The sequence below is a fragment of the Brachyhypopomus gauderio genome, chromosome 4, assembly GCF_052324685.1.
Source record: "Brachyhypopomus gauderio isolate BG-103 chromosome 4, BGAUD_0.2, whole genome shotgun sequence".
Classification (NCBI taxonomy): domain Eukaryota; kingdom Metazoa; phylum Chordata; class Actinopteri; order Gymnotiformes; family Hypopomidae; genus Brachyhypopomus; species Brachyhypopomus gauderio.
In genome coordinates this window covers 28,397,568-28,424,541 of record NC_135214.1, presented here as the reverse complement: position 1 = coordinate 28,424,541, position 26,974 = coordinate 28,397,568, and the positions used below count along the sequence as shown (strand labels likewise).

At 39.8% G+C, this 26,974-nt stretch overlaps 2 protein-coding genes and 1 long non-coding RNA gene across 6 annotated transcripts in view; 2 read left to right on the top strand and 1 right to left on the bottom strand.

Moving 5' to 3' along the window:
• Window positions 1-5,902, top strand: part of ark2cb (arkadia (RNF111) C-terminal like ring finger ubiquitin ligase 2Cb) — a 13,248-nt gene extending 7,346 nt beyond the window's left edge. For 2 of the 4 annotated variants that reach the window (XM_077003562.1, XM_077003563.1), the window contains exons 6-8: window positions 1,360-1,455; window positions 1,885-1,988; window positions 2,099-3,126. In XM_077003562.1, coding sequence (XP_076859677.1) covers window positions 1,360-1,455; window positions 1,885-1,988; window positions 2,099-2,216 — 318 coding nt within the window. In that variant the 3' untranslated portion in view covers window positions 2,217-3,126. Of the gene's footprint in view, window positions 1-1,359; window positions 1,456-1,884; window positions 1,989-2,098; window positions 3,130-3,152 lie in introns of those variants that run through there. The other 2 variants (XR_013130526.1, XM_077003564.1) reach the window with 2 other exon arrangements.
• On the bottom strand, window positions 5,884-26,974 carry loxhd1b (lipoxygenase homology PLAT domains 1b). Its single transcript, XM_077003565.1, has 41 exons — window positions 26,574-26,974; window positions 26,152-26,266; window positions 24,857-24,937; window positions 24,546-24,730; window positions 24,228-24,326; window positions 23,963-24,111; window positions 22,972-23,095; window positions 22,440-22,690; window positions 21,968-22,103; window positions 21,721-21,881; window positions 21,542-21,628; window positions 21,302-21,437; window positions 20,925-21,079; window positions 20,663-20,823; window positions 20,505-20,581; window positions 20,045-20,241; window positions 19,716-19,908; window positions 19,435-19,595; window positions 18,894-19,212; window positions 18,566-18,717; window positions 18,053-18,177; window positions 17,767-17,912; window positions 17,493-17,597; window positions 17,202-17,330; window positions 16,046-16,210; window positions 15,779-15,960; window positions 15,577-15,693; window positions 15,297-15,459; window positions 15,016-15,170; window positions 14,633-14,842; window positions 14,370-14,496; window positions 13,942-14,150; window positions 13,659-13,844; window positions 8,722-8,849; window positions 8,490-8,607; window positions 8,094-8,271; window positions 7,695-7,880; window positions 7,380-7,550; window positions 7,122-7,260; window positions 6,729-6,881; window positions 5,884-6,634 (listed from the first exon to the last, which is right to left on the bottom strand). Exons 1-41 carry the CDS (start codon window positions 26,845-26,847, stop codon window positions 6,154-6,156), a joined length of 6,786 nt encoding a protein of 2,261 aa, XP_076859680.1. The 5' UTR covers window positions 26,848-26,974; the 3' UTR covers window positions 5,884-6,153.
• On the top strand, window positions 19,654-23,105 carry LOC143512840 (uncharacterized). Its single transcript, XR_013130527.1, has 5 exons — window positions 19,654-19,913; window positions 20,166-20,264; window positions 20,731-20,846; window positions 21,806-21,912; window positions 22,450-23,105. It is a non-coding gene; the product is annotated as an uncharacterized LOC143512840 (long non-coding RNA).

The window sequence follows — 26,974 nt, the reverse complement described above, 5'->3', positions numbered from 1 at the left end:
CTAAACGTTCCTTAATTGAGTCTGTAGAGGTAGTTAGTATTGGATCAGCTTATTTACAAAGTGCTGTTAAAGACCCTCTCCAGTTATCGAATAAACTCCTAAAAAACACCTCTGTTCATACAAGTTACATGTTTAGAAGCAGTTTCCCCCCCAAAAAAACCCAAATACCCCAAAGGTGGCTTAAATGTAACTGTACACATTTGCCTTCATTCAGGTCATGCAGATCTACGTATGCAAAATCTCTGCCTCTATCTCCACCTTTCCTTTTGTTATTAACCGGCTGTATATACTGTATGGCAGGCGTACTCAACTAAATTTGTCCGCGGTCCAATTTTGGCAGATACCTGTGACCTGAGGTCCGGTGCGGCGGGGGTGGCGAACGTAAGTTGTTGAGCGGGGGAGGGGGAGGGGGGGGGGGGTGGCGAACGTAAGTTGTTGGGGGGGGGGTGGTGTGGCGAACGTAAGTTGATGGGCGGGGAGGTGGGGGTGGCGAACGTAAGTTGTTGAGCGGGGTGGCGAACGTAACACTCGTGACGGAGTGTTTTTTCAATAGCCCTGAAATCCAGTTAATCAGGAATGAGATTGGGTCCGGACAGGATCGCGTTCGGGTCCGGATCCGGATCGCGGTCCGCCAGTTGAGTACCCCTGCTGTATGGTATATAAAGGCAAGAGGTAATATTGAAGTAATTCAGGCAAACATGCTCAAATTGGAAACTGATTGAGGAGTGAGGTGCCTACATGTCAATGTATGAGAATGGCAATGTATTTTATGTACTGCTCTCTACAGCTTTAGCAATATAATGATAACAGGTGATATGAATATTTGGTGTGGCTGTTATCAAACAGCTGATAATGTATTGCTAATGTAAGATGTAGGAGAAGTGTCCAGAAAGCAGCTTTCTCCAGATGCTTGTATTAGCAAACATTACCTTTTCCAAACTGCACCCATTTCCCTCTGGATTCCAGATCCTTTGGGAAAACTTGAAGGCTCATATTTTGTCCTTTTGCAGTCAAAAGCAGAACACCTATCTGCCATCGTTTTGAAAATAGTTAAACTTAGTGAAAGCTAGCAATATACATTGGGATTTCTTAAGTTTGTGATTTATGAAACCTTGAATGTCATTAAACCTGGTCTTTGAAACCAGTGACAACCCTCAGCCACAGTGGTGACTGCTTATTTCACATGAATTGTCTTCTAGCATGAAACCACATACACATGTTAACAAGGTTAAAAACCTAATTTTCACTGGAGGCGGTCTTTAAAAGTTCTAAATGAGTAGATAAATCAGCCTTTTTTGGATGCTTGCTTTATGGTACATTGGAATACAAAAAGACAAATACGTGTATTTTTAATCCCAGGAACTCTTACAGCTAGAAGACAGGCTCGGTAATGTGAACCGAGGGGCTGTGCAGACAACAATCGAGAGGTTTACATTTCCTCATAAGTACAAAAAGGTGAGCAAAGACTGAAACCTGAACATAGAATATGAAGACCTGAACATATGGAATTTTAAACCTTAAAATATGGAATGAAATCTGAATACATGTGGAATGAAACATGCAAAACGTTTATCGAAGTCTAGTCACTTTAATTGCACACCAGAGAATATTGACTGAAATAACAATATATAAAATTAAAGCTAAATCTGTACAAGGAAATCTTGATAATATTATTGGGTTTTAATCCCATATATTCAGGCTTCTTTCATAGTTCTCATGTTTTCAGCAGAAATATTGTTTTTTGATTAGACATGTAACATAATGCATTGACTTTTAACAGCACTGGGGACATTTGTTTTTGGTATGTTGTAGTCATGCGCATATCCCCCAACACACCCTGCTTAGTTGCATCTTTTCATGTGTTTGTTTTGTGCTCCTCTCTAGCGAAGACCACTGGAGATGAAGATAGGGATGGATGAGGATGAGCTGGACACAGATGAAAAGTGTACGATATGTCTGTCGATGCTTGAAGATGGAGAAGATGTGAGGTACTTCATGCATCACGTTTCTATATTCAATGCTCATACGTTGATGTATTGGTTCTTATTTATACTTAAGCCCAGTTGAAGCTAACTTTTTTTATTTTTTTTTATTTTAGGAGATTACCCTGCATGCATCTCTTTCATCAGGCCTGTGTCGATCAGTGGCTTGCAACCAATAAGAAGTGTCCCATTTGCAGGGTGGACATTGAGACCCAGCTGACGCCAGACAGCTGATGTCTTATGTAGCGTTGGTGAAAACCCTGTCCTTTCTCCCTCTCCCATTTTGGGTACTTTGCCAAATGTCTGTCTCTTCATCACCTCTCACCTTTGACCTTGCCTTCTGAGCCAACCGAAGACGTGAAGCAGGTAGGATTTTAAGACAAACGGGGAAGTGAGCAAAACAGGAAGGGGTAGGGCAGTTCATGGAGACGAATGTTCAGATCTGTACGAGCGTCCCAGGCAGGTTTCAGTGGGTCTTGGGGTTTTGCTGCGTCTGTCGTTGAGATGGATCCTGTCAAAGTCCCTTGCATGCACCTTCTGTGTGTTTAGGACAGTAAGCGCATCTCCTGGACGATCTCGACTGCAGATAACCTAAAGCTTTTCCTCTCTCGTGATGTCTCAGCCGATAATGGATCTCGCATTATAACATAAGCATTAAGAAGCTTCCAAATTTCTGAATGTTAGAAGTAGTCAGTCATGTATTTCTGATGCTCTGCACTCTTCTATGGTGTAGCAGATCAACTCAAGTGCTCTAATGGAGTACTGTATGGGAACAGTCAGCGTGCGTGGCACGTTGTTCTGAAATGCAAAGCATAGATGGGAAGGAGCGATGGATTTCAAACAAAAATCCTAGTAGGAAACATGTAAGGATAACTTTGTTCTCACAAGTCAAGTAATCCAACTGTATGAACCGATACTAACAAACTATCCTTAACTGTAATTATCAGAAGTGATGCTTAATGTACTTTCTGTAACCATGGTGACAGCAAGGCCAGGCTTGATATAAGCTGTGACAGTATGTATTTGTGCTTGTGAACTCTCCATGCTTAGAAAAGTATCCTCAAAATGCATGTTCTGTGAGTGGCCAGGGCATTTTTTTTGTTTTTGTTCCTGTTTTTTTTTTTTACTTGTTTTTTTGTTTGTTTGTTTTTTATGGAAACGTAATGGAAGGACGAACGGTTCGTGCATGAGAGCTCTCCTACTAATTCTGAAGACACTGTGTTCTCAACTTGTCACTGAAGTAACCAAGAGTGTAATGTATACCCTAATGCCTGTAGGACAAGCACACATTCTAATAGCAACAGCCTACTTCTCAGTATTTCCATTAGCAGTGTAAGTGTGGTATCGCTTGGACGTACGGTGTATATGTAGAGTACTCAGCTATGAAAGCAGCTCTGACGTCATATTGTGCATGAAACCTGTTGCTGCCATGTCTGGAGGAGATGAAAAGGGAGAAAAGCCATTGTTTTATAGATACCAAACATAACTTTTCTAAGCTGTAATTTGAGTTAATTGTTTTCATCCTTTCTGTTCGTTGTCCTTATTTCCCTTATTATTGTTGATTATGCCAACCTTGCTGTGGGGCTGGTTCAGCTTCTCACCATTTCAAATAAGTAGCGGCAATGCTGGAATAATATTTATTGTTGTCTTAATGTAGCTAGCTGTTATTTTTGTAAATGCACTATATTATGAGGTTGCCTGACTTCGATGTGATTGTGAATTTTTCTCTCGTCCCTGCTTATGCGTTTGCACTCCGTGACCCGTCTCTTTGAACAGTGCTAACATGTGTACGCCGCGTTCACTCCTGTACCGTACGCTACACCCCATCCACACAAAGTAGCGTCGCCAGCCGCGTATCACCCCTCTCCACTTGTACCGTGCCAGCTGAAGCCCTCACCGACCGCTCTTAAATGTGTGTGACTCTGGGGCTCGGTAGCCTTTCTGAGCACAAGTAGTCAATAGTGCGCCACAACGCCACTCCACGTTGATCAGTACAAACCGCTTGCTTTAATCTCCGGCTTTCCCAGGTGTCGATTATAAGCGTTGTGGCAAATTGTGCTTGAAAAAGAGCCAAGAAATGGAGACGTATATATTTCAATTCTGTCATAAAATTGGCATTATTGTTATTATTATTATTTATATTATGATTGTCGCAGTGAGAATTTAGTGTTGATAACACTTACTAGACTTGTGTGTGAGTGTGTGTGTGTGTGTGTGTGTCTGTCGGGCTTCCTTTTGTGGCTTCAGTGTACATTTTACTTCGGAGGGTACAAAGCAATCTTTTCTCATTTCCTGTGTCCAGCATTCTATAGTTTACACAGGATGTTGTGCGTCAAAATGCCTTAAGTATTTAACAATCATAATTTATGACTAACCTTAGCTACTATGGGTGCATATTTAAGTTTTGATTTAGTTTAGCAATTTAATCTATTTATTTCCATAGACATAACATGTATAAATACCTCATTGTGCATACTTTAATGGGAGTGCTTTGCATGCATTTGTACTTTAAAGGAGAAAAAGAGACAAAACAAACAAAAAAAAAAATCAAAAGGGTGTACTGAAATGTGTTAGTGTGTGGTGCTGTGGATTTGGTTACGTTCCATTAATGCAATTTCAACAAATTCATCAGCTGTGATCTAGTAGACAAACTGCTATAGACTGGAAAGGTTTTGCATGTATCTCCTATTTTGCACTCTCAGCTTGGCTACCCTCTCACTGGCATCTGAAAAACGTGCGCCATGATTTGAATTCTCCTAACTCGGTTAGCGGTCTAACGCTGAAGAAGAAAAAAGGTTGAATTACAACACAGCTTAGTGTAAAGTGAGATGTACTGTGATTAGCCATTTGTCCAAGCCATCCTAATGCTTTCTGTTAGCTGGAATTGTATTTTATAGAAACCCGTCACATTAATTTACTCTTGTGTTTATGCATGAGATTATTTTTATTTCCTATTTGTTAACTTTCATTTTTGTTTTTTTGTTTTTTTTGTTATGTTGTAACAGGGCCTGGAGCTAAATAATTCTCAAGATGCATTAACCACTAATAGTAGTACATATAAAATGGCCATTATTACTATTATTACAGGTTTCTTTTTGTTCATTACCTTTAGATGAAAATGGACAAAATTCAGAATTATTTGACCTTTCTCCAGGAAAAAAGGTTACATTTCACTTTGAACTATAGCCACTGGTATTTTTAAAGGTGCAATTTGATAGATTGATATTTGGATACAATTCAGATGAAGATGAGAAAATGCTCAACAGCTTAATTGTGTGTGTCAGGTCTGACTTTGACACAGACCACTAGATATGAGTTATTTCCAGGTTTCATTAACGGACACGCGGGAACCCTTATTTATTTGCTTATACCTGAAATGGCAGGCAGAATGATATTAGTGAAGTCACGCCATCTTTTATGGTTTCCTTCACCAGCCTCAATGTCTTCTTTCTTTGCTCCACTACCCTTGATGATTTTACACATACAGCAATAGTATTATGTTTCGCAAACAGAACGAACAGTAGACCCTAAAGCACAAGCTCTATAATGCATGTCTTTCTCAGGTTTTAATATACGTATGAGAATGGATAGATATGTTCAGATATTTTACCATAAATCTTTCTGATGTTTTTTCTGCTGCTGACAATAAAAAAGAACAAAAATATTGAATAACCTGCCAGTGAAAGGGAAGTGGCTCTTTGTATAAGACACTGCTGTTGCTGTTAATGCGTTATGTTTTCTGACATTAATATTTTATAGTCAAGTAGAAAAAAAAAATGTATTGACGATATTTAAGCAATAGCTCGATCATCATGTATGATAACTAGATTAAGTGTATATTGCGTAAAAAAAAAAAACTTAGATTCACTTTTGGTGGATTTTGTACTGTATTTATTACTAATGATGCAAAAAGTTGCATAGCTTAACCCAAACTGTTCTTTCTTTTTTAATTTCTTGTCTTGTATATGACCTTTTTGTATGTGTTTTTCAAATAAAATGTTTAAAATGCTTCAAAATTGGTCTTTTGTCTAAAAACAAATACAATACTATTATTATGTAAGCTTCAATATTGGCCTTTAATGTTGTCTTATAAAAGCAGAAACACACCTATTTCAAAATTAACCAATATTCAAAAATGTAAATAAATGAAGTAAAAACTGCCAAAAAGGTGTCAGTATTTGGGATATAAGACTCTTTCGATTTTTCCATCTGCCTTCTTCTTGTCTAACCATTTTCCACAAACAAAGATGGTGGTCACCCAGTTGGCAGTGTTTGTAATATCTACGCACTCCAGGTACCAGCCAGGTGTTTGGCTACTGTTGTCATGTTCCACTTTTACCCTCAGGAGATCACCCAGGTCCAGCATCTCCAGCACAAACCTGTCCGTACGGCCCCTCTCAAACAGGTTTCTGAACTTCTGCTTTAACGGCCGCTGTCCCGAGTCTCCATTGACGCCATATATAGTGATATAAACATTGGCATCAGTGCCGGCTCCCTTCACGTCTCCGGTGATGATGACGATCTCGTACTTGACAGGAACTAAATTGCGGACTTTGCTGGCGAAGCTCTCAACGGTTCTGGTGCACTCGAAAGTCACAAACTGGTCCTTCCTTGTAGTGAGAGGGATCTTTGTATCACAATGGAAAATGTACCTGTACAGGAGTGAAGGACAGAGACACAATGTTATTTGTGGACAAATTAAGACATCCTTCATCCTTCGTTAGATGAACCGAAGGAAAGCCTTACTTGTTCTGTAGCTCCTTTTCTGTTACCACCACTTCCTGAACATGCCAGTATGTCTCGTTCTTCACCTTTTTGTCTTTTTTTAAATGGCCCAAAGAGATCCCAACAATGTCTCCCAGATTTTTAGAGGAAAACTCAAATGAGTCAGTAGCGCCCCTAGATTGGACAAGAAAGTGTTGAGATCATTTATAATTGCTGAAACTTTACATATTATATTACATCGTAATATGTGGCACACATTAAATTTGTGGTACTTTTTCCACCTCATAACATATACGACAGAGGTTGCAAAAACTGTGGGGTTCAATAACAGAATGACATATACTGTGCAGAAAAATTAAAGATCAGGAGTATGATTTTAATTCTGTAGGCCAGGCTAATTTCATGCATTCATACTGCAAGAATCTTTTCTTCTTTGAGGAGTTCTCCATCATAAACTCCTTTGAACGTGATCTCTTGCCCTCAAGCACAATCCAGACGTTCTCCTTTGTCTCTGCCTCGTCAGAGTTGGCTGTCGTAATGTCAATTTCATATTCTTTAAGGAAAGTGAAAATGAAAATAGTGTATGCACAGACTTGCCCATCCAATTATCGCAATGTGTTGACAAATGTAAAAAGCATGTAGCACACAGTGCAGGTGTAAAGACTATCTTACTAGTCTTGTCACTGAGGTCCAGGATATCATTGTTGGCACATGCCAGTTCCCGTATAATCTGACCATCGTCCTTGTTCTTGGCCAGCCAGCGGTCACAAGGGAAGCGAAACGTTTGGTCCATGAGCTCATCTTTTATATCGATATTTTCCAAATGCCAGCCTGGCCCAGGACCTGGAAGCCCAAAAACAAATATTTTTTTCTTTGAACTCCCATACTGCTTTTGACAGGATAGAACTTTACTGTATATATATATTGAAGGACACATGACATTAGGAGGGTTTTGCCATTGTGAAATGGGTGGTATTTTGCATTCACCCTTGTTGTCATGCCACACCCTGATCTTGGAAAGCTCCCCCAAGCTCAGGACATCGTGGAAGCGGAACACGTCCATCTGTTTGCGCTCAAACTTGTTCCTGTTGCTGCACTCCTTGAGTGCCAGAGTGCCAGTGTCACCGTTCTCCCCAAAGATGATCAGGAACACATTGGCATCTGTGCCTGCACCTGGAAGACATGTGGAAAGACATGTTAACAAGTATTAACAAATCTGTTGGCTTTCAGTTATAGGTAATATATTTATTTTCCTTGTAACTGAGATGTTAATGTGTCTTTTTTGCATATGATGAAATGATGCAAATGTATCAATATTTCATCTAATTCCAATGCACGTCTATAACTTCTTTATGACTGTGCTGTTGTGCAGAGATGATGACCAACCGGTGACATCGCTGGTTTTAACATGAACGATGTAGGTGGTTGCCTCCACCATAACGTCATCGTCCACCACCGCGGGGAGCTCGCACACCTTCGTTCTCTTGGTCCCTTTAGTCTTCGACAGCCAGTTCTCATAGGTGAAAACTGACACCTCGTCAGTGCTCAGGTTTCGCATGATAATCTAGGTCATGTAACAGGACAAGAAGACACTGACAACAGTGGAACACAAACCACAAACACAGTTTATCATCAGCCATGTCCGACAGGATCGACCTCTCAGCATGCTGTCAGTTGGATCCAGCTGACAACCAGCTGGATCTAACTGATCTAACACCTGGAATCAAAAGCACTGAGGGTGATTACTTGGCTCAATACTGTCAATCAAATGATTCAGTTAACCTTGTCAAGAAACCAGTCGGGTCGACTTCCCATCCCATCAACACGAACTCTTAGCTTTTTAAGAGCACCGATATCATCAATCTCCAAGTTGAATGTGTCCTCCTGATCTCTCTCAAACCTAGAAAAATAATGAGTGAATAGCAGAATAATGATGTTTATCAGTTAATTCAGGCTTTAATTCTGTTTTTTGTCCTAATATTGTTTACCCCCAATATCTTTAAGAAATTATCACCTGTCCTCATTCTTGGGGAGCAGAATTTCCTCTGTACTCCCGTTGGCCCCAAACACAGTTATGAATATGTTGGTGTCTGTACCTGCATATTGGGTGTCACCTGTAACAACAGTAATCTCGCAGATGACCTAAAGAGAGCAAGGTGTAAGAAATCACAGAAAATGCTTGTATTTAGTGGTATGTTAAGCACTGCATCTCAGAGACTATTCAATATCACATTATATACAGTCATGGCCGAAAATGTTGGCACCCCTGAATTTTTTCCAGAAAATTAAGTATTTCTCCCAGAAAATTATTGCAATTACACATGTTTTGTTATACACATATTTATTTCATTTGTGTCTATTGGAACAACACAAAAAACAGGAAAAAAAGGCAAATTTGACATAATTTCACACAAAACTCCAAAAATGGGCCGGACAAAATTCTCTTCTTTGGCAAATTGCTTCAAGTCTCCATATTTGTAGGGTGTTTTCTCCCTACAGCAATTTAAAGATCTCTCCACAGGTGTTCAATGGGATTTAGATCCGGACTCATTGCTGGCCACTTTAGAACATGGGTTAAAGTTCTCCGTCACTACGACGGATTTCCGTCATTTGATTTTTTGGGGGGAAAATTCCGTCAAATCATAATAAACCACACACGCGCGTGCTATCTGTTTTGTGGCCAAAATATGATTCTCTCACTGGTGCTCTTCAGCACTGGATGTATATATATACATGTATATAATCGAGGGTCCGCGGGCCGAAAATAACGTAATCGCGGTGGCTCCACCCGTGCGCGAGAGCCTCGCGCGCTGGCGATTCGCGAGGTCGTGCACCTCTCGAATTTTGTAACTTCGCGCGCGCCACGCTTCAGCCCAATGTACTAATAATTAAATATTCATTTGTTCATTCATTTTGAATATTATAATGTCATGTCCATACTAGGGTTGCAGCGGTAACCGGTTTCACGGTATACCACGGTATTAAAATGCACGGTTATCATATCGTGTGCGTTTGCTTATTACCGGTAAAAAGCAAGCCAGCGGAGAAACTGACCCGCGCATGCGCAACTCCGCTCCGGTTCAGCTACTCCGCACACAGCGGTGAGAATGGCAGAAAGTGCATCAGACTTAACACATTATTTAACAAAAAAAAGCTAAACTAAAATCAGCGGCGAAAATGACGTAATCGCGGTGGCTCCGCCCGGACATACTTGGTCTCGCGCGCTGTCGATTCGCGAGGTCGTGCACCTCTCGAATTTTGTAACTTTGCGCGCGCTGCGCCTCAGCGCAATGAACAAAGTCATGTTTGCAGGGTTCATACACCTTTATAAGGTGGAATTAAAGTACTTGTACGTAACTTTAAAGGTCCGTTTCAATATTTCCCAGCACCTTAAACTTAATTAAGTTAAATATTTATAAATTTACTCGAAATAATTCGCTTATTTAATCACATTATTTAATGGTTGTTTATTTCCAAAACGCCCAATCTTAACGTCTTCACGTTCTCTCATGTTTCGTCCTGGAATTACAAGAGGCTCGTATTTGTTAACGTAAGACAAAAGAACTGTGCGGAGTCGCGAGCTACGGTCACTAGTGAAAGTATAAACCTAGCTTTTTAAGGTCCTTTCTTTCACTGGATGTGAAAGACGCCATTAATTTACATGCGTTCATTTTCAAATTCTAACGTGCCTGTTTTTGATATGTTAAAACCAGACTCGGTGTGAAAGCCTTAAAATAGAAATCTCTATTGTGAGGATCATGTCAGAAATAAATCCTCTCTTCCTGCAGTATCTGGTTATATTCTAACTTGGAAGTACAACGGACGTTTACAACAGTTGTTGATCAGACAGCGACCCCGGCTGAGTTTATCAGATATTAAATAATTTAAACTTAAATAATTGTACTGAAATCCATGATTTAGGTTTCTCTAATTTTGCAGTATTTATATAAACATGTGTACAGCTTATTTTTTTAAAGGACACATTTTGTATACAATAGTTCCAGGTTTCTACAATAAATAGTTAATTGAACAAAAATAACTTGTTGTAATTTCTTTAAGGGTCAGTGTATCTTTTAATAATATACAAACTAACTGTGATACCGTGATAACCGTGATACCGCGGTATTTTCTGAGACGGTTATCATACCGTGAAAATCTCATACCGTTGCAACCCTAGTCCATACTATAAAGTGACTACATTTCAATTTTTATTTGAATTTGTAGTGAAATATAGAAGTTATGGTTATTTATACTGGAGAATCTCTCCACCGATCACAGACTTTTCTTCATTTAGCTTTAATACAGTCGGAGAAAATAGGCGCATTTCTTCCATTAAAATGTCAACATTTTATTTCTAAACCAATTTAACATGGATGGTGTTGTTCTGTTTGTATTTAAAAGCTCTATCCAGTGGTGTGATTTAATTTGCCATTTTTGGATATTTAATTTTTTTGTAACATATCTACTTAAAGCAGGTAATCTTACAGCTTATGTTTTTGCTATAGTGAATCTGATAAAAACAAGAGAGCTTCATACCTTTTAAAACTCACCAGGATTCATTAAATTTGACTTGATTTTTAAATAATTTTCTGGAAGAGGACCCCCAGATAACTCCATTATATAAACATTTATGTACATTTATTGCTCAGGTGTTGCATTTTGTTGCTTCATAGATTCTCTCTTCTGTCCTTACACAGGCTGTTTAGATAAATATACTTTATAAATGTGTTTATTATGTAGAATTAGGCAAAAGAGGCCTTGTCCCAACTACACCACATTGTCAGTAATTTACATTTACATTTATGGCACTTGGCAGACGCCCTTATCCAGAGCAACTTACATTTTTATACAAGTGAGCAGTTGAGGGTTAAGGGTCTTGCTCAGGGGCACCTCAGTCATGGCCTCAGGTCTGGGAATCGAACCCACAACCCTCCGGTCACAAGACCAGTTCCCTAACCGCCAGGCCATGATAATTACTGGCATTGTCTTTTGCCAGGAAAAATTTTCAGTCAAATGAAAATTTCTTGCTTTAACCCATGCTTTAGAACTCTCCAGCGCTTTGTTTCCATCCATTTCTGGGTGCTTTTTCAAGTATGTTTGGGGTCATTGTCCTGCTGGAAGACCCATGACCTAGGACGCAAACCCAGCTTTCTGACACTGGGCCCTACATTGTGACCCAAAATCCTTTGGTAATCCTCAGATTTCATGATGCCTTGCACACAGTCAAGACACCCAGTTCTAGAGGCAGCAAAACAACCCCAAAACATCTTTGAACCTCCACCATATTTGACTGTAGGTACTGTGTTCTTTTGTTTGTAGGCCTCATTCCGATTTCGGTAAACAGTAGAATGATGTGCTTTACCAAAAAGCTCTATCTTGGTCTCATCTGTCCACAAGATGTTTTCCCAGAAGGATTTTGGCTTACTTACATACATTCTGGCAAACTGCAGTCTAGCTTTTTTATGTCTCTGTATTAGCAGTGGGGTCCTCCTGGGTCTCCTGCCATAGCGTTTCATTTCATTCAAATGTCGACGGATAGTTCGAGCTGACACTGATGCACCCTGCGCCTGCAGGACAGCTTGAATTTCTTTGAAAGTTGATTGGGGCTGCTTATCCACCATCCGGACTATCCTGCGTTGCAACCTTTTATCAATTTTTCTCCTCCGTCCACGTCCAGGGAGATTAGCTACAGTGCCATGGGTTGATGGACTTGTAACCTTGAGATTGTTGATATTTTTCCACAATTTTGGTTCTGAAGTCCTCAGACAGTTCTCTTCTCCTCTTTCTGTTCTCCATGCTTAGTGTGGCACACATAGACACACAATGCAAAGATTGAGTCAACTTCTCTCCTTTTTATCTGGTCTTAGGTGTGATTTTTAAATTGTCCACACCTGTTACTTATCACAGGTGAGTTTGAATGAGCATCACATGCTTGAAACAAAGTTAATTACCCTCAATTTTGAAAAGGTGCCAATAATTTTGTCCAGCCCATTTTTGGAGTTTTGTGTGAAATTGTGTCAAATTTGCCTTTTTTTCCTCTGTTTTTGTGTTGTACCAATACACACAAAAGAAATAAACATGTGTATAACAAAACATGTGTAATTGCAATCATTTTCTGGGAGAAATACTTAATTTTCTGGAAAAAATTCAGGGGTGCCAACATTTTTTTGACTGTAAATATAACCAGTGATGTCAGTAACGTGTTACTTAATAACGCGTTACTCTAATCTTACCACTTTTTCAGTAACGAGTAATCTAATGAGTTACTATTTCCAATCCAGTAATCAGATTAAAGTTACTTATCCAAGTAAATGTGCATTACAATTTTTTTCCTTAGTGAAAATATATATTTTTGCTTTCTGACCGTAGAGCTCGACTCCACACGCTGTGTGCGAACCTGTGAGAGCGGCGAACGCGTTTATACTTGTCATTCTTTGCAGCGTTCTCCGATATGTGGTTGTGAAAAGAAATACCCCTCAAAAACAGGGATGGAACATTTACCTGATGAATTGTAATGTTGCAATTTGTTCCAGGTTTGAAAAGTGCTGGAATTTTGGCTAAAGTAACCTACTTGAAAATGCTTGAAATTGCAACTGTATTTAGTTTCACAACAAATTGCTGTCTGACTGAAAATTTTGCTTGTATTACATTTACAAATACACTTACAAATAATACCACACAGCGACACAAACGTAATGTCAGGAGATACATTGTTACTGTTAAAAATTCACTTTGAATAAAGTGAGTATTGGCAAAAATCATTTTGCTGCTGAATGTAACTACTAAAGTAACTTGTAATCTAACATAGTTACTTTTAAAGTCAAGTAATCAGTAATGTAACTAAGTTACTTTTCAAAGGAGTAATCAGTAATGAGATATCGGACTACTTTTTCAATGTAACTAAGCCATCACTGAATATAACAGTGATGGACATGGAATGTTTGTACTAACCTTTTGAATGATACTTATGGTTGTGGCATCTAGTACATTAAACACCCTTGCTGTGAGGCCGTCACCCCTGTCCTTGGCAAGCCAGCACTTACACAGGAATATGTACTTGATGCCTTTAGTGGGCACTGCAACAGAGAGTTCATCTACTAGCCAGCAGCTCTCTGGAGTAACTCCAGTGTGACCTAACTGCCAGAAGGAGAGATAATAATGATTCAATTTATATATATTTTTTTACGTTAAACCTTCAAATTGCAATAACGTTTGCAATGTATATTGGACTTACCTCCACTCTCTTGATTTCTCCTACATCCAGTCCATAACTTTCGAAGTTCTCCATAGTTTCGGCAGCAAAACATTTCTTTCCTTGAGGAAGGTCAAGCCAGAGTCGCTCTGTCTCAATATCATGAGGACCCATTATGATCACATAGACCCGACTGGTGGTACTGGCATCACGGCCTCCCCCTGTTGACACCGTGACGTGGTAAGGGATCACTGTGGATCACAAAACAGTTTTTAAACAATTTTTTTAAAATCCCACCAATGGTAGAGTGGAAATGAGTCTTTGCTCATTTTTTGTGGTCCTTTATTTCAGAATGCATGAAGGATTTTGGGTCAACACAGTGGTTTAACTAGAGAAGTAGTTTGAGAGAAGTAGTAGTATTTTCCCTGGAAATGATGACACTGGATCGCTTAATAAAGATGAAATGTTACCTGGTCCCTCCTCCACTACTGCTGATCTCTTCTTCTTTTTCTTTTTGTTCATGTTGCTATCCAGGCTCGATTTGGAGCTCTGGATTTTTTTCTTTGCGTTCTGTGGATTCCTTTCACCTTCATATCCCTGATTGAATTGTAAACACCCCGGGTAGAGCAGGTGAGATAAAAAATAATAAAAGCTCAAAAACATTCATCAGTCCCTAAAATCATACAGACGAGTGAAAACTGTACACAGAGGAATTCATGTAAAATTTCATCACCTTGACATAAAATGTTCTGTCAATCCGCATATCTTCTTTCTTCTTTGACAGCCACCTCTCACATAAGAACATGAAGACTTCATCTGTGTCCACATCCACGATTTCTACCTGATCAAGGTACCAGTCTGCCCCTGGCAGAGAGTTATCATGGCGTATTTTGATCTTAAAAACCTGACCTAGGTCCACTGCTTCAATGTTGAACTTATCAACCTAGAATCAAGAATTTGCATATCAGATGTGCAAAAAGTGAATGAGTATACTGAAATAGTATATATACTTTAAAGACCAAATGCAGGCCTAGAGACTCAGACTCCTAGAGACTTTAGTGTTTTAAGTCCTGTCAAGGTTTGGACTGTAGACAAAACTGTCAGTTGAAAACTTACTGCTCCTCTCTCAAACTTGTTTTTGTTGGTCTCCGATTTGCTGAGTTTGCGTTCTCCTGTGTCTCCCATGTCTCCGTAGATGGTTAGGAATACCTTGGCATCCGTACCTGCACCATACATGTCTCCTGTTCTCACAGATACCTTATACGTGTGAGCTGCAGGACAACAGATAAAAAACCCATTCCAAACTGTGTCGGACTTCATGACACCTAGAACCAAGAACCCAGAAGTCTCTAAATTTCATATATCTACATATAGTTTTGACAGAAGTGTCCACATACTCTCCAGTGCGTCATCCACCTCTGTCTCTATGTACTTGAGGGTGCCATCTCTCAAGAGCTTCTCTGTGATGATGTCCGAGGGTACCAGCTCTCTCACAGTCTCACCATCGTCCTCAGACTTTGCCAGCCATCGTTCACATGGAAGGATGGTAGTCTCTGAGCCCTGAGAAGACACACGGATGTCTGAGAAGCTCCCAAGCCCTGCTGAACTTCAGCTAACTCTGAAACTAAAAATATTTGTTTTTTAAATTAATAAAACTGACAAAAAAATTCACATTACCTTGCCTTTCCTTAAAAGCCTTCTGATCTCCACTCGGTCTAGATGCCACCCAGGATTTACGCCTCTGTTATCGTGTCCAATGCGAATCTTCTCAATGACGTCTCCTATATCCTCCAGCTTCCCAGTCACAGAGCATTGTGTTGTCACTTTCAAAAACTACAATTCATCCCAAACTGTATAAAAGGAGTTGTGCCGTGCTGACCTCAACAATGAACATGTCTTCCGCTCCCCTCTCAAAGTACAGGCGTCTCTCTCGTTTGTTCACACAAAGACACTTCTGCTGAGTGCAGATTCCATTCTGCCCATAGAGAGCGATAAAGACATCTGCATCTGTCCCGGCCCCAAAGACATCGCTTGTGAAGATTTTTATTTCATACGGCACAACTGCAGAAAAGATAACCAAAAAGTTGCTTGCAGGTCTGTTTTATAGATGCAACCTATAAAATATGCAACCTAGGATTAGCCTTACATGGGGTGTAAAGCTCTGTCTGCAGTTCGGCTGGGTACAAATCTCTCACTATTGCCCCATCATCTTCAGACTTATCCAGCCATCGGCCACATGGGAAACAAAGTTTCTGACCCTGAGAGGGGGCATTAATCTCCACCCAATCCAAGAACCAACCAGAGGATCCTCCTGAATGAACAGCATGGGTGAGGAGTCAATGTTATAGTCACTCGTGTCTGCGATGGTGTAAAATTCAAGAATCGCTCTTAGTTAAATAGTTTGTATTGTATACAACATTGCTAAGTGGCTTAGTTGAACATGATATTTGGCAGAATGAACTGAAGTATGAAGCTAAGCAAAATGGTTGTAGTCTTTGTTTATGTTTTTGACAAGAATTAGCCAGTATATAAACTGCATGCAGACTGTTAGAGCCAGACATGCAACAGACATGTTTCTTGCAATTATATTTAATATTATATTTCAGTTAATATATCTCTATTTACACAATTTGTTGAGTTAATCTTTAGCCAATTCTATTTCTGTAACTGCTGAGTTGTTACGAATATATATATATGATATATATATATGATATGATATATATGATATATATGATATATATATATATATATATGATATGATATATATGATATATATGATTTTTTTCTGTGACTAACATTTTCCTTACCACTACATGTTTAAGATTACTTATTTATTCATCATTCATAGTATTCAGACTATTTATTCATATCATCAGATATGTTAGGAGGGACTAACAGTCAATGTCACACAGTATACATATAGACTAGCAGTAATGGCAGTTCCTATCTGTCTTACACAATTTTGAATGTTGTTTATTTCCTTTCTCTACTGACTGTTCAATGCTTGACAAAGACAAGACTCTAAATGAATGGTTTAAGAGCTCCATCGATAACTAATCAAACATAAATAGCAGGACAGAGTTCCTGTAAGGTTGCCAAGCAACTTGATACCAGGCAGATTGTCTTTGCTAGCAGTTTTAGAAGCAGCCGAGTGCATCCTGTCAGCACAAAGACTTATTCAACTACCTCGGTCACCCCTCCTCTGTTTAGCATTCATGTCACATTCTCTTTCACAAACTATTGTTGATATTGTACATTGAACAGGTTCTATTGATTTTGAATTTGATAGTCCTAGGCCTTACCCGAGTTGTCATGTCCAATTCTAAGCTTTTGAAGCTCTCCTAGATCAACAGCTTCCACAGTGAATTCATCAATCATTCCCTGCTCAAACTTGTTCTTGTGAGTTTTACTGGCCTTCAGGTTAACAATTCCTATAGAAAATGTGAAAGAACAGTAGGGAGAGGAAGAACACGTGATGTCCATGCAGTGGCAATCATTTCAAATCAAAACTATGGAGTCTTGTCTGAGGCAATTTCTTTTTAAATGTTTTTTTTCTTAAGTTTTAGTCAATAAGGCAGTATAGAACTTTTAACCTGTGTCATCAGCCTCTCCAAAAAGAACTGCAAAAACGTTGGCATCGGTCCCAGCATATTTCTTGTCTCCTGTCTTGATTCTCAGTGTGTATGTTGTTGACTTAGCTGTCGGGAAGTGATAAAGTATATTTTGTAATTCAAAATGCATATTCTAGACTCCCTCATTCTGGGTCAATTTTTGAACATATACAGAAATCTCCTGAATGATGGAAAGAAGAAATGAGTAAAAATGTTTCCCTCAGGTTATATAGTGTTGCATTATCATCTCCTCTACCCTTTTGCTCCAGGCCTAAGGTGGCTCCAGAGCCCTCCTCATCCTCGTCCTTCTTCATGAAGGCCTCATCCACAGGTACCAGCTCTCTGGCAATCTGCCCATCATCTTCGTCTACAGCCAGCCAGCGGTTGCAGGGAAAGTAGTACCTGGTACGTGAGCCCAATGTTAACCTACTTGTAGTTCACATGTTACAGTCCTACTGTGGTTCGGATGAAAGGTAATCATTACGTGTCTCCTTAATATCAGCGTCATTCAAATTCCCTGCTTTTCAATGAGTTGCGCTCACGTGGTGTCATCCTTGGTGTCTGTGATCTCAACTCTGTCCAGATACCAGGAGACGCTGGAGTCCTGACGGATCCGGAGCTTATTCAGAGCTCCCATTTCAACAGCTGTAATGGAGAACGTGTCGTTCTGCAACGAGCACACAGCCGATATGTGGGACTTGTTGCAGAACTGGGGTGTTGTTAGGATCGGCGTCGGCACAAATCGTCATAAATCATGCTTCAAACATGCATGTCTGCACACGTGAGAGTAGAATGGCAGCACTGGTTGACAGATTAGATGTGTTACTGTAGACCTGATCAGGAGGACCATGCTTAGTGCGTGGTGTAAATTATTGATCAGCTCACGTTAACAGATGAGTAAGGGTATACCAGAATATCTACTGTGAATAACAGGAGGGACTCTATCAGGTTCCCTGACTCCTTCTTGTTGGTTACAGGCCAGCCTCTGAAAGACTGCAACTCATCTCTGATTCAGCAGTGCATTCAGGACATCACGTGGTCTGAATCTCACGCACCTGACTGCGCTCAAATTTGTTGAGGTTGTTGGACTTCTTCAGGCGGCGCTCCCCAGTGTCTCCTTTCTCACCGTAGATAGTAATGTAAACGTTGGAATCGGTTCCTGCGCCCCACATGTTCCCAGTGAACACATTGACTTCATATTCGATCTCTATGAGGGAAGGGGGTGTCCACTGTTCAGTTGTATCCACAAAAAAGCATTAAGACTTTAAGAAATACACTAACTGAGAAACGTATTCACAAGTAGGCAAGGTCAAGTAGAAAAGGGACAAAATAGGGCAGAGAGATCAATGGTTAAATAAATAAAGGGTTCTAATTTGTTGGTACCCTCCAAGTCCTCGCTATCCTCAGGTAGAAGTTCCACCAGAAGCTCCCCATCTTCCTCATCCTCAGCCAGCCAGCGACCACAGGGGAAGGAGAGTGTTTCCACCACCTCCTGCATCACCTCCTCACTCTCATCCTCCTCCTCCTCATCTTTCTTTTTCTTCTTCTTGTTTTTCTTCTTGTCTTCTTTCTTCTCTTTCTTCACCAAGGCCATGACCAAGTACTTTACGTCCACTTTCTCCAAGAACCACCCAGCACAGAATCCTGATCCATCTTGGCCAATTCGGATCTTAAAAATCTTCCCCACATCTTTAGCTTCAATCTGTTCCAGAGAAAAGAAGATTGTCAGGGTTTGTTTTTTGTGGGTGAGTTTTTTTTTCTTATTTTGTTGTTTTACAACAAATCTAATGACCAAGAGAGTGTAGAGTGTTAAGATTGTAAAATATTTAAAACAGAGGTTGAAATAAGACAAAAACCCTAAGCACTAAAGTAATATTAGCTAGCAACATAGTTATAACAAATGCCAGAAAACACTAGTCATTACCTTGAATATGTCAGTATACCCTCTTTCAAAAGTATTTGATCTGCTTTTCAAGGTGATAACTTCTGTCTTTCCTTGGTCTCCATATATTTGAATAAAAATATTGGCATTGGTTCCTGCAGCCCAAACATCACCCGTCACCATAGTAATTTCATAATTTATCACTGGGACAAGGAAAGGAAAGACATAGCTGAAATACAGCTACTTTGAAAAATACTTCCACCCAAGAACCTGGTATATGGTATACAATACATGACTACATATTTCACTATTGAAGTGAGTACATTGTTCAATATCCAGTATTTCACTTGGGTACAGCTCCACTTCAGTTCTGCCATCAGCCTCGTCTTCAGAAAGCCAGCGATGGCTGGGGAACATGTAGTGGCTCCCACTGTTTGGCACCATGATCTGCACACTGTCCAGAAACCATCCTGCCCGCATGCCTTCGTTGGTGTGACCAATCATAAGGCGGCTGATCTAGGGTAATTAAATAAAAACAAAACAACACAACAATTCCATTTGTTAGATGTTTCCAGCGTAAAGCATTTCTTTCTATCCATGCCTTATTCATTAGAACTGTTACAGATATGATTAATCCCTGAGCTGTACGCACTTGTCCAATGTCACGTGTGTCAATGGTAAAGATGTCAACGCGGCCAGTTTCAAAATAGTTTGGCAAGTTGTTGTCCGAGACGACCAGCATCATTGTGCTGGTGTCACCCTTCTCGCCATAGAGCTTGACGAATACCCTGGAGTCTGAACTGCCACCGCTGATGTCGCCTGTCTTCACTGCGATATGATAGCTGACATCTGAAATCAAGAACGTTCATAAGGTACGTGCTGACCAAGTCACTGTGATCTCTTCAAGCACGTTCCTTAGTACTAGGTGCGTAGGGACACCACCACCCTTCTATCGCAACATAAACAGTAGCTCCTACAGTTTCTCAAGGATGCTCTTTGCACAGGCAGGTTTTTACATCCGCAATCCATTGAACAAACAAACACTATTAAAGTAAATTAATATGCTAAAATTGAAAAGGAATATTTAGAAGTACAAAGAAAATAACACTTACTAAAGAGTTTTTGTCCATCAGAAAACGACACTAACTCCCGAACAATCTGGCCATCATCCTCATTACGGTCAAGCCATCTGAATTGATAGAAATACTGTATTATAAGAAACAAACTATTTTTCTAATCACAGTGCTTACCTACTTACCAGAATGCTTACCGGTTACATGGGAACTCTATGCCCTGAGACTCAGTCTGCCCTTCCTCTCTGACTACTACTTTATCTAGGAACCAGCCACACCCTCCTCCTCGTCCATCATGGCCAATCCGTACCCTGTGGACCTGCCCAATGCACACTGCCTCAACGATAAACTCATCAGCCTGCAGACAATCACAAATGCAAGGTGTGAAACACAAGAATACAGAGGATACCAAAGGAGTGCCTGCATTTGCAACAGATTTAGGAGGACGGCTCTGCTCACATTGCCCTTCTCGAACTTGTTGACATTGTTCTTGCAGTTGACTAAGGCCCGATCACCTGTGTCTCCTTTGTCACCAATCAGGCAGAGGAAAACGTGGGCATCCGTGCCACCTCCGCTGACTGTTCCAGTGTAGACGGTGACTCGATACTTTATGACTAGAACAAAATAACCTTCTTTGTAACTGTGGCCTATTATAATATGGCAACATCTCTCATTTTGTTTTTTTTTATTCCTATACGAATCACCAAAACCAGTCTATTTGGTCAAAAGCTTTTTGACAAAATTGCCTATCAGAGCATTTACAATGACTCTTCAATAGAAGCTCAGTTATGAAGACACTCTTGAGAAACTGCATGAAGTCACTCTGGGGGTCTTGCCTGCCAGTGGCTCTTGGATAAGATCGCCTGTGGCAGGGAGCTCCCTCACCACTTCGTTATCATCTTCATTTGTATCTAGCCAACGCTCACATGGGAACTTGAATTTCTCCTTTGTTAAGGTTTTCAGTATTGTCACCTTTGGAAGCGTAAAACAATATTTACTAATGCGCTTGAAACCTAAACCTCGAAAAAACTGAAACATAAATCTCTGCACCTCTTGCAGTCTCTGCTTTGTCTTACCCGGCTCAAATGCCACCCTGCAAACGGATGTCGCTTTTCATGCCAAATTCGTAATTTCGTCAGCTTTCCAAGCTCGGGGAGTTCAATCTGAAGGCATTAACAGAAAGTGGACCCAGTGGTTTTTGTGTTTCTCCTGGATATGAAATAAAGAATTTGAGTTCCCAAATCACCAAAATTACCATGAACTTATCAAGCTGACCCTGCTCAAAATTATCTGTTTTGTTGTCCAACTTCATCTCGTCAGACTTGCCCTTCTCTCCATAGATCTGAAACAGAATAGAGGCATCCGTGCCTGCTCCAGGAAGCTCAGACGTCCATATCCAGAGAGACCAAGGGTGCTCTGGGGAACAGAGACACGACAGCAGAAGCTTGTAAGATCTTTCTTTTACTTGTCACATGACCATTTGTTATGAGCAACAAGATTACTCTTCTGCCTTCTCTGACGCAGTGAAACCATTTCGTAAAGCTCTCTCTCAATCAGTCCATCGCCCTCGTGCTCATCCAGCCACTTAGAACAAGGGAAGGTCTGCTCAATTCCAGTGAAAGGGCAGTAGATCACTACCTGAAACAAAATAGGTCAATAGTGATCAAAATAGTCAATAGTGCTCCAAACTGGAGAGTGATTCTGGAATATAAACTAAAATAGAGGGAGAACAAACAAAAAATTTAAAAAACACCAAAAAGATTTTAAACTCTGTAGAGCAAAAGTTAAGGTGTCAACTTTTTTAAGATAAAAAAAAATGCCAATACAGTATTGTTATTAATAGACTACTGCTTATATTGTTAACTATCATGAGATAAAACCATTCACATTCAGTCAAGTCTCATTTCTTATAAGAGGGACAGTCCGAATATTTACATCAAGAATAATTAATGAAAATATCAGACCATGTTTGACCTTTTCACAGTACCACCCTGCGCTGACCCCTCCGTTGTCATGGCCGATAGTGATGCGGCTGAGGGGGCTCAGTAGAGCTGCGATCTCTATGGTGAAGATGTCAGTGAGGCCTCGTTCAAATTTGCCCCCCTCCAAGAAGATCTTCCCACTGTTCTTCACGCCTTTGGAGCCATGCATGACCATGTGGATTTTGGAGTTGGTGCCAGCTCCCCTGATGTTCTCTGTCACCACCTGCACGTTATAAACAATGCCTGCAAGGCAGAGTTACAGAGAATGCAATCAGATTCTGTTATACTTGACACTGGTCTCATTCAATCACAAAGAAGGATTGAAACAGAGAGTGATTTTTTTGACTGACTGATTTGGATATGTGCTGTATTGTAATTTGTACTTTAGTTATATTTAAAATATTTAAAACTAAACACGATTAAGTGCATTATTAAAGTGTGAAAAGCCTCAAGCACAAACATGGTACATCTGTTCTGAGACGTTTGTCCCTATGTCAAGTTATAACATCAGCATCACTGTGCACCTGTGGGCTGATTTCCTCCCACTAACACATCCCTTTGAATCTTCCCATCGTCCTCGTCCATGGCAAACCAGCGGCTTATAGGGAACTCATACATCGCCTTGTTTCCCAGGTCATCTACTGTCACCTAAACAGCAACACAGCCCAATCACAGCCAGCGTAAGTGCTGTTAAAAGGCATTAAAATAGTGCATGGTTAACAAAGCCATTATTGCTATTGTGATTTATAAATTAAAACAAGCCTGCAGCTAATTTTATAAAATCATGATAATGACAATAAAACATACTGGGTCATAAAAAGCAGCTGTTTTATTTCAACTCATATGTCATATGTTTGAATATGTCCATTATATTTAGGAATATAAAAACCTTTGTATCACCGATAAACTATAAACACGCCATTTATAGAATGAACGAGTGTTCATGTGTACAATCTTTGTGCCAATCTCCAAGTAGTGGGTCTCATAAATAGGAAAACCAATCTGTTAAAGTAGAGTAGCAGAGTAGAGTAGTGTTTCCTTTCAGCATAGATAAGGTGACTACTGCCTGAGAGAATGACCTCATCCCAGAGTAGTTTGAGTGATACAGATTGTGTGGAAGGCACATGGCCAAACCTCACAGACTGAGATCTACTGGAAAGACCAAACAGGGCTAAAGCCAAATCATGCTAATTTATGAGACAGTAACATTTCCCAGAGTCACTCAGGTTACATTCACACCCCTGTTAATTCCTGGCTGCAATTTTAATATCAGTGCATAGTAATTATACTTTAAGTTTACATAAGGTCTGGTGATAACTGATAATAACACCATTAAGAACTATTCCACTAGAGATCGTTCTCCCTTAGTCTGTAAATATGCCAAAAAGCTTAAGAAATCTTGTGTGAACGGAAACCGAGCAGCCGGAAAACTAGTAAACAGATTGTTCTCATAGCAACAGGCCTGGTATTTTTGTAACTGATAAAGTGGAGGGCAGGCTTGTCTTGTGTCATTACCTTCTCCACAAACCATCCAGCAGAGGAGCCTTTGTTGTTGTGGCCAATGGTGATCTTATTTATTCTCCCCAGGTTGGGTGCTTCAATTGTAAACTTGTCCTCTGTTCCTCTCTCAAAGTTGTCTTTGTCATTATCTAGTCTCCTTTCCCCTTTAGGAAACACAGTGTGAATGCATTTGTATGTTTGAAACGTTTCCAGAAACATGTTTTTGTCAAATTCTTTTGTGAATGTGCTCATGATGAATTGCAGTTGATTGGCTTCTCACCGGTATCTCCAAATTCTCCGAAAATATTAATGAACACATCCGCATCTGTCCCACTGCCTTTGATGTCTGCAGTAAAGACACTCACTATATACTTGTTATCTGCAGAAGATGCATAAACCCAATCAGGTTACAACGTAGCTGTTCCCAGATTAGGATTCCATTTACATTTTATTATTATTACATACTACACTTATTGGATTATAATATAATATAATATAATAGGATTATAAATCCATTCCCGCATTTCCAGCTCAAGGATCACTTCAAATGTCTTAATGTTGCGACACCCATTGACATAAAGACGGAATAATGACCCACACTTTGGCATATCTGAGGGATCCAGAGTGCCCAGAAGGTCCCTCACAAAAAGCCCGTCTCCCTCCTTCCTGCTGAGCCAGCTGTTGCAGGCGAAGTAGTATCGTAGGTGGGGCCTGTTCATGTCTGTCAGCACCACGCGGTCCAGGAACCAGCTTGCATTTAGGCCTGTATTATCATGCTCAATCCTTCAAACGCAGAATAGAAGAGACACTTGCAGTGAATGGGGGCAGTTGTACCTGGATTAATGATTCATAGCGTGGTTGAAGCCTGCAAAGGAGCTAGTCTCAGATAAAGGCGTGATTCTAGCATACCGAATCTTTTTTACAGGCCCAACATTGTGCGTTTTTATCCGGAAGACATCTGTTTTGCCTTTCTCAAAAGCAGTTCGATTCCTGTAAGCAAATCAAATGACAATAAGACAAGATACTAATTATATAAGCAATCTAAAAGTAAATTATTTTAATTAAGATAACTTAGCACACGATGAACTTAGTACTAATGAACTTAACAATGAATTCATTAAACAACAGTTTAATGCATAGAACACCATCCTCTATACATAACCTGAAGTTCTATACTTCTGTAGCTGTATTACTTTTATTATTATCAACAGTATACAAAAGCCTAATGTAATGCACTTTCTTTGGAAGTTATGCTAACATTACATCATTTCATTTCATCGTTTTCCATAGTTAAGAGTATGTTTCAGTCACATTCTTCTACATCATTTTAGCTTAAAGTAGTCTTCATGTTTGGAGGAAGAAAACACAACTGATGTCCAGTGTGTCATGTATCTATTGAAAATGTGTTTGCTTAACACACAATGCATTCAGTTGAACGAGTAGATGTTTTAAAGATCATTTGCTAATGTTCTAAAACTATAAAAAGTGAAGCACATTTGAAGCATAGGCAGGCTGTGACGGAACTGGGTTCACACCAGGTTCATCACACCCACGTTCTGCACACAGATATTCTATCCCCTTATCATCAGGACACTTTCAAATGCACTTTTAAAAGTCCATTTGCTTCTCATATTGTTCATGCTGTGATTTATAATTTATGGCATTCTGCTTTTTTATGATTCAAAACATTATCTTATCTGTTTTTTTTTAATCTTTTTTATTTTTTTAACTATTCATATGTTTATATTGTATTTGTTTCCAACATTTGAAGTAGTGCTAGCAGAGTAAAATCTTAAGACAGCTGCTCTTTATTAATGAGAACGTCATCTAATTAAACCAATGGTTCTTAATGGAAGGTTCTAGAATATCATGTGCACAGGAACTTCAGTAAACACCACAACACAGTCTTTGTCTATACTGGTGTCTCTTGTATGAAAGGGAGTACACCATGCAGATACCTCTTTTCAGTGCTGCAGGTGTGGGGAAAAACGAAAAGGTAACGTTACATTAGATTATCAAAAACATGATACATTGTGAAACCTTAATAATTTAAGAATAATGTTAAACATTTACAAACTTAAACCACAGTCAGACCATCGGGTCAATTGTAGTAAACTTTATAAGACATGTATGATTAGGTCTACATCACTGATCTACGACTGATTATGGATTTCCAATAGATCTGATATCAGATGTACACTCACTTGCTGGCAAGGTGCAACTTAGGAGTGATGCCATATTCACCAAAAAGAGTGACAAAGATGTTGGCATCTGTGCCTGCCCCTGCCACATCTCCTGTGACAGTGACCACTTCATACACTGTTGGTGAATGGATTGACAGGTGAAAGTGTTTGAGACTTATTGGTGTTGAGTGTCAGCAGATTCAAACAGAAGGTATTCTAGGAAGAGCCTGTGTGAATAATTTATATACAGAATTCATATATGGGAACGTCACCCAGCACATCGCTCAAACACTCATGTTTGAGAAGAGGACGTTTTGACAGAAAATAAGCATGGAAAATAACCGAAAGATTTGAACATATACTACTCCAAATGCATTAGGCTGATGAATTGAAGGTTGAAGAAGTGAAGAAAAGAAGATAAAGGAAAATTGCAGAGACCTTACCTTTCTTCTTGTGGTACTCATCTTCGTAGTTCTCAACCTTCTCTGGTTCGTAGTTCCTTAGTTCATTCTCATAGATCTCTACATAGTCCACAGTCTTGGTTTTCTTTTTTTTGCCTTTGCTTTTTTTCCCCTCATCATCGCTGTCTGTGGAACCTTTCTTGCCCTTCTTGTCTTTCTTTTTCTTTGGAGAGTCGCCCTCTTCCTCTTCCTCCTCTTTCTCGGCCCTTTTCTTCTTCTTGCCTTCGTCCTTGGCCTTCTTGTCCTTTGAGCCCATGACAGACTCTGGGTTTTTCTTCACAGATTTCTTCTTTGAGCCCTTCTTACTCACTTCACTCCCTTGAACTACATCGGGAAGCTTCTCAGTTCCTCTGGACTTGCGTTTGCTGCCATTTTGTTGGTTG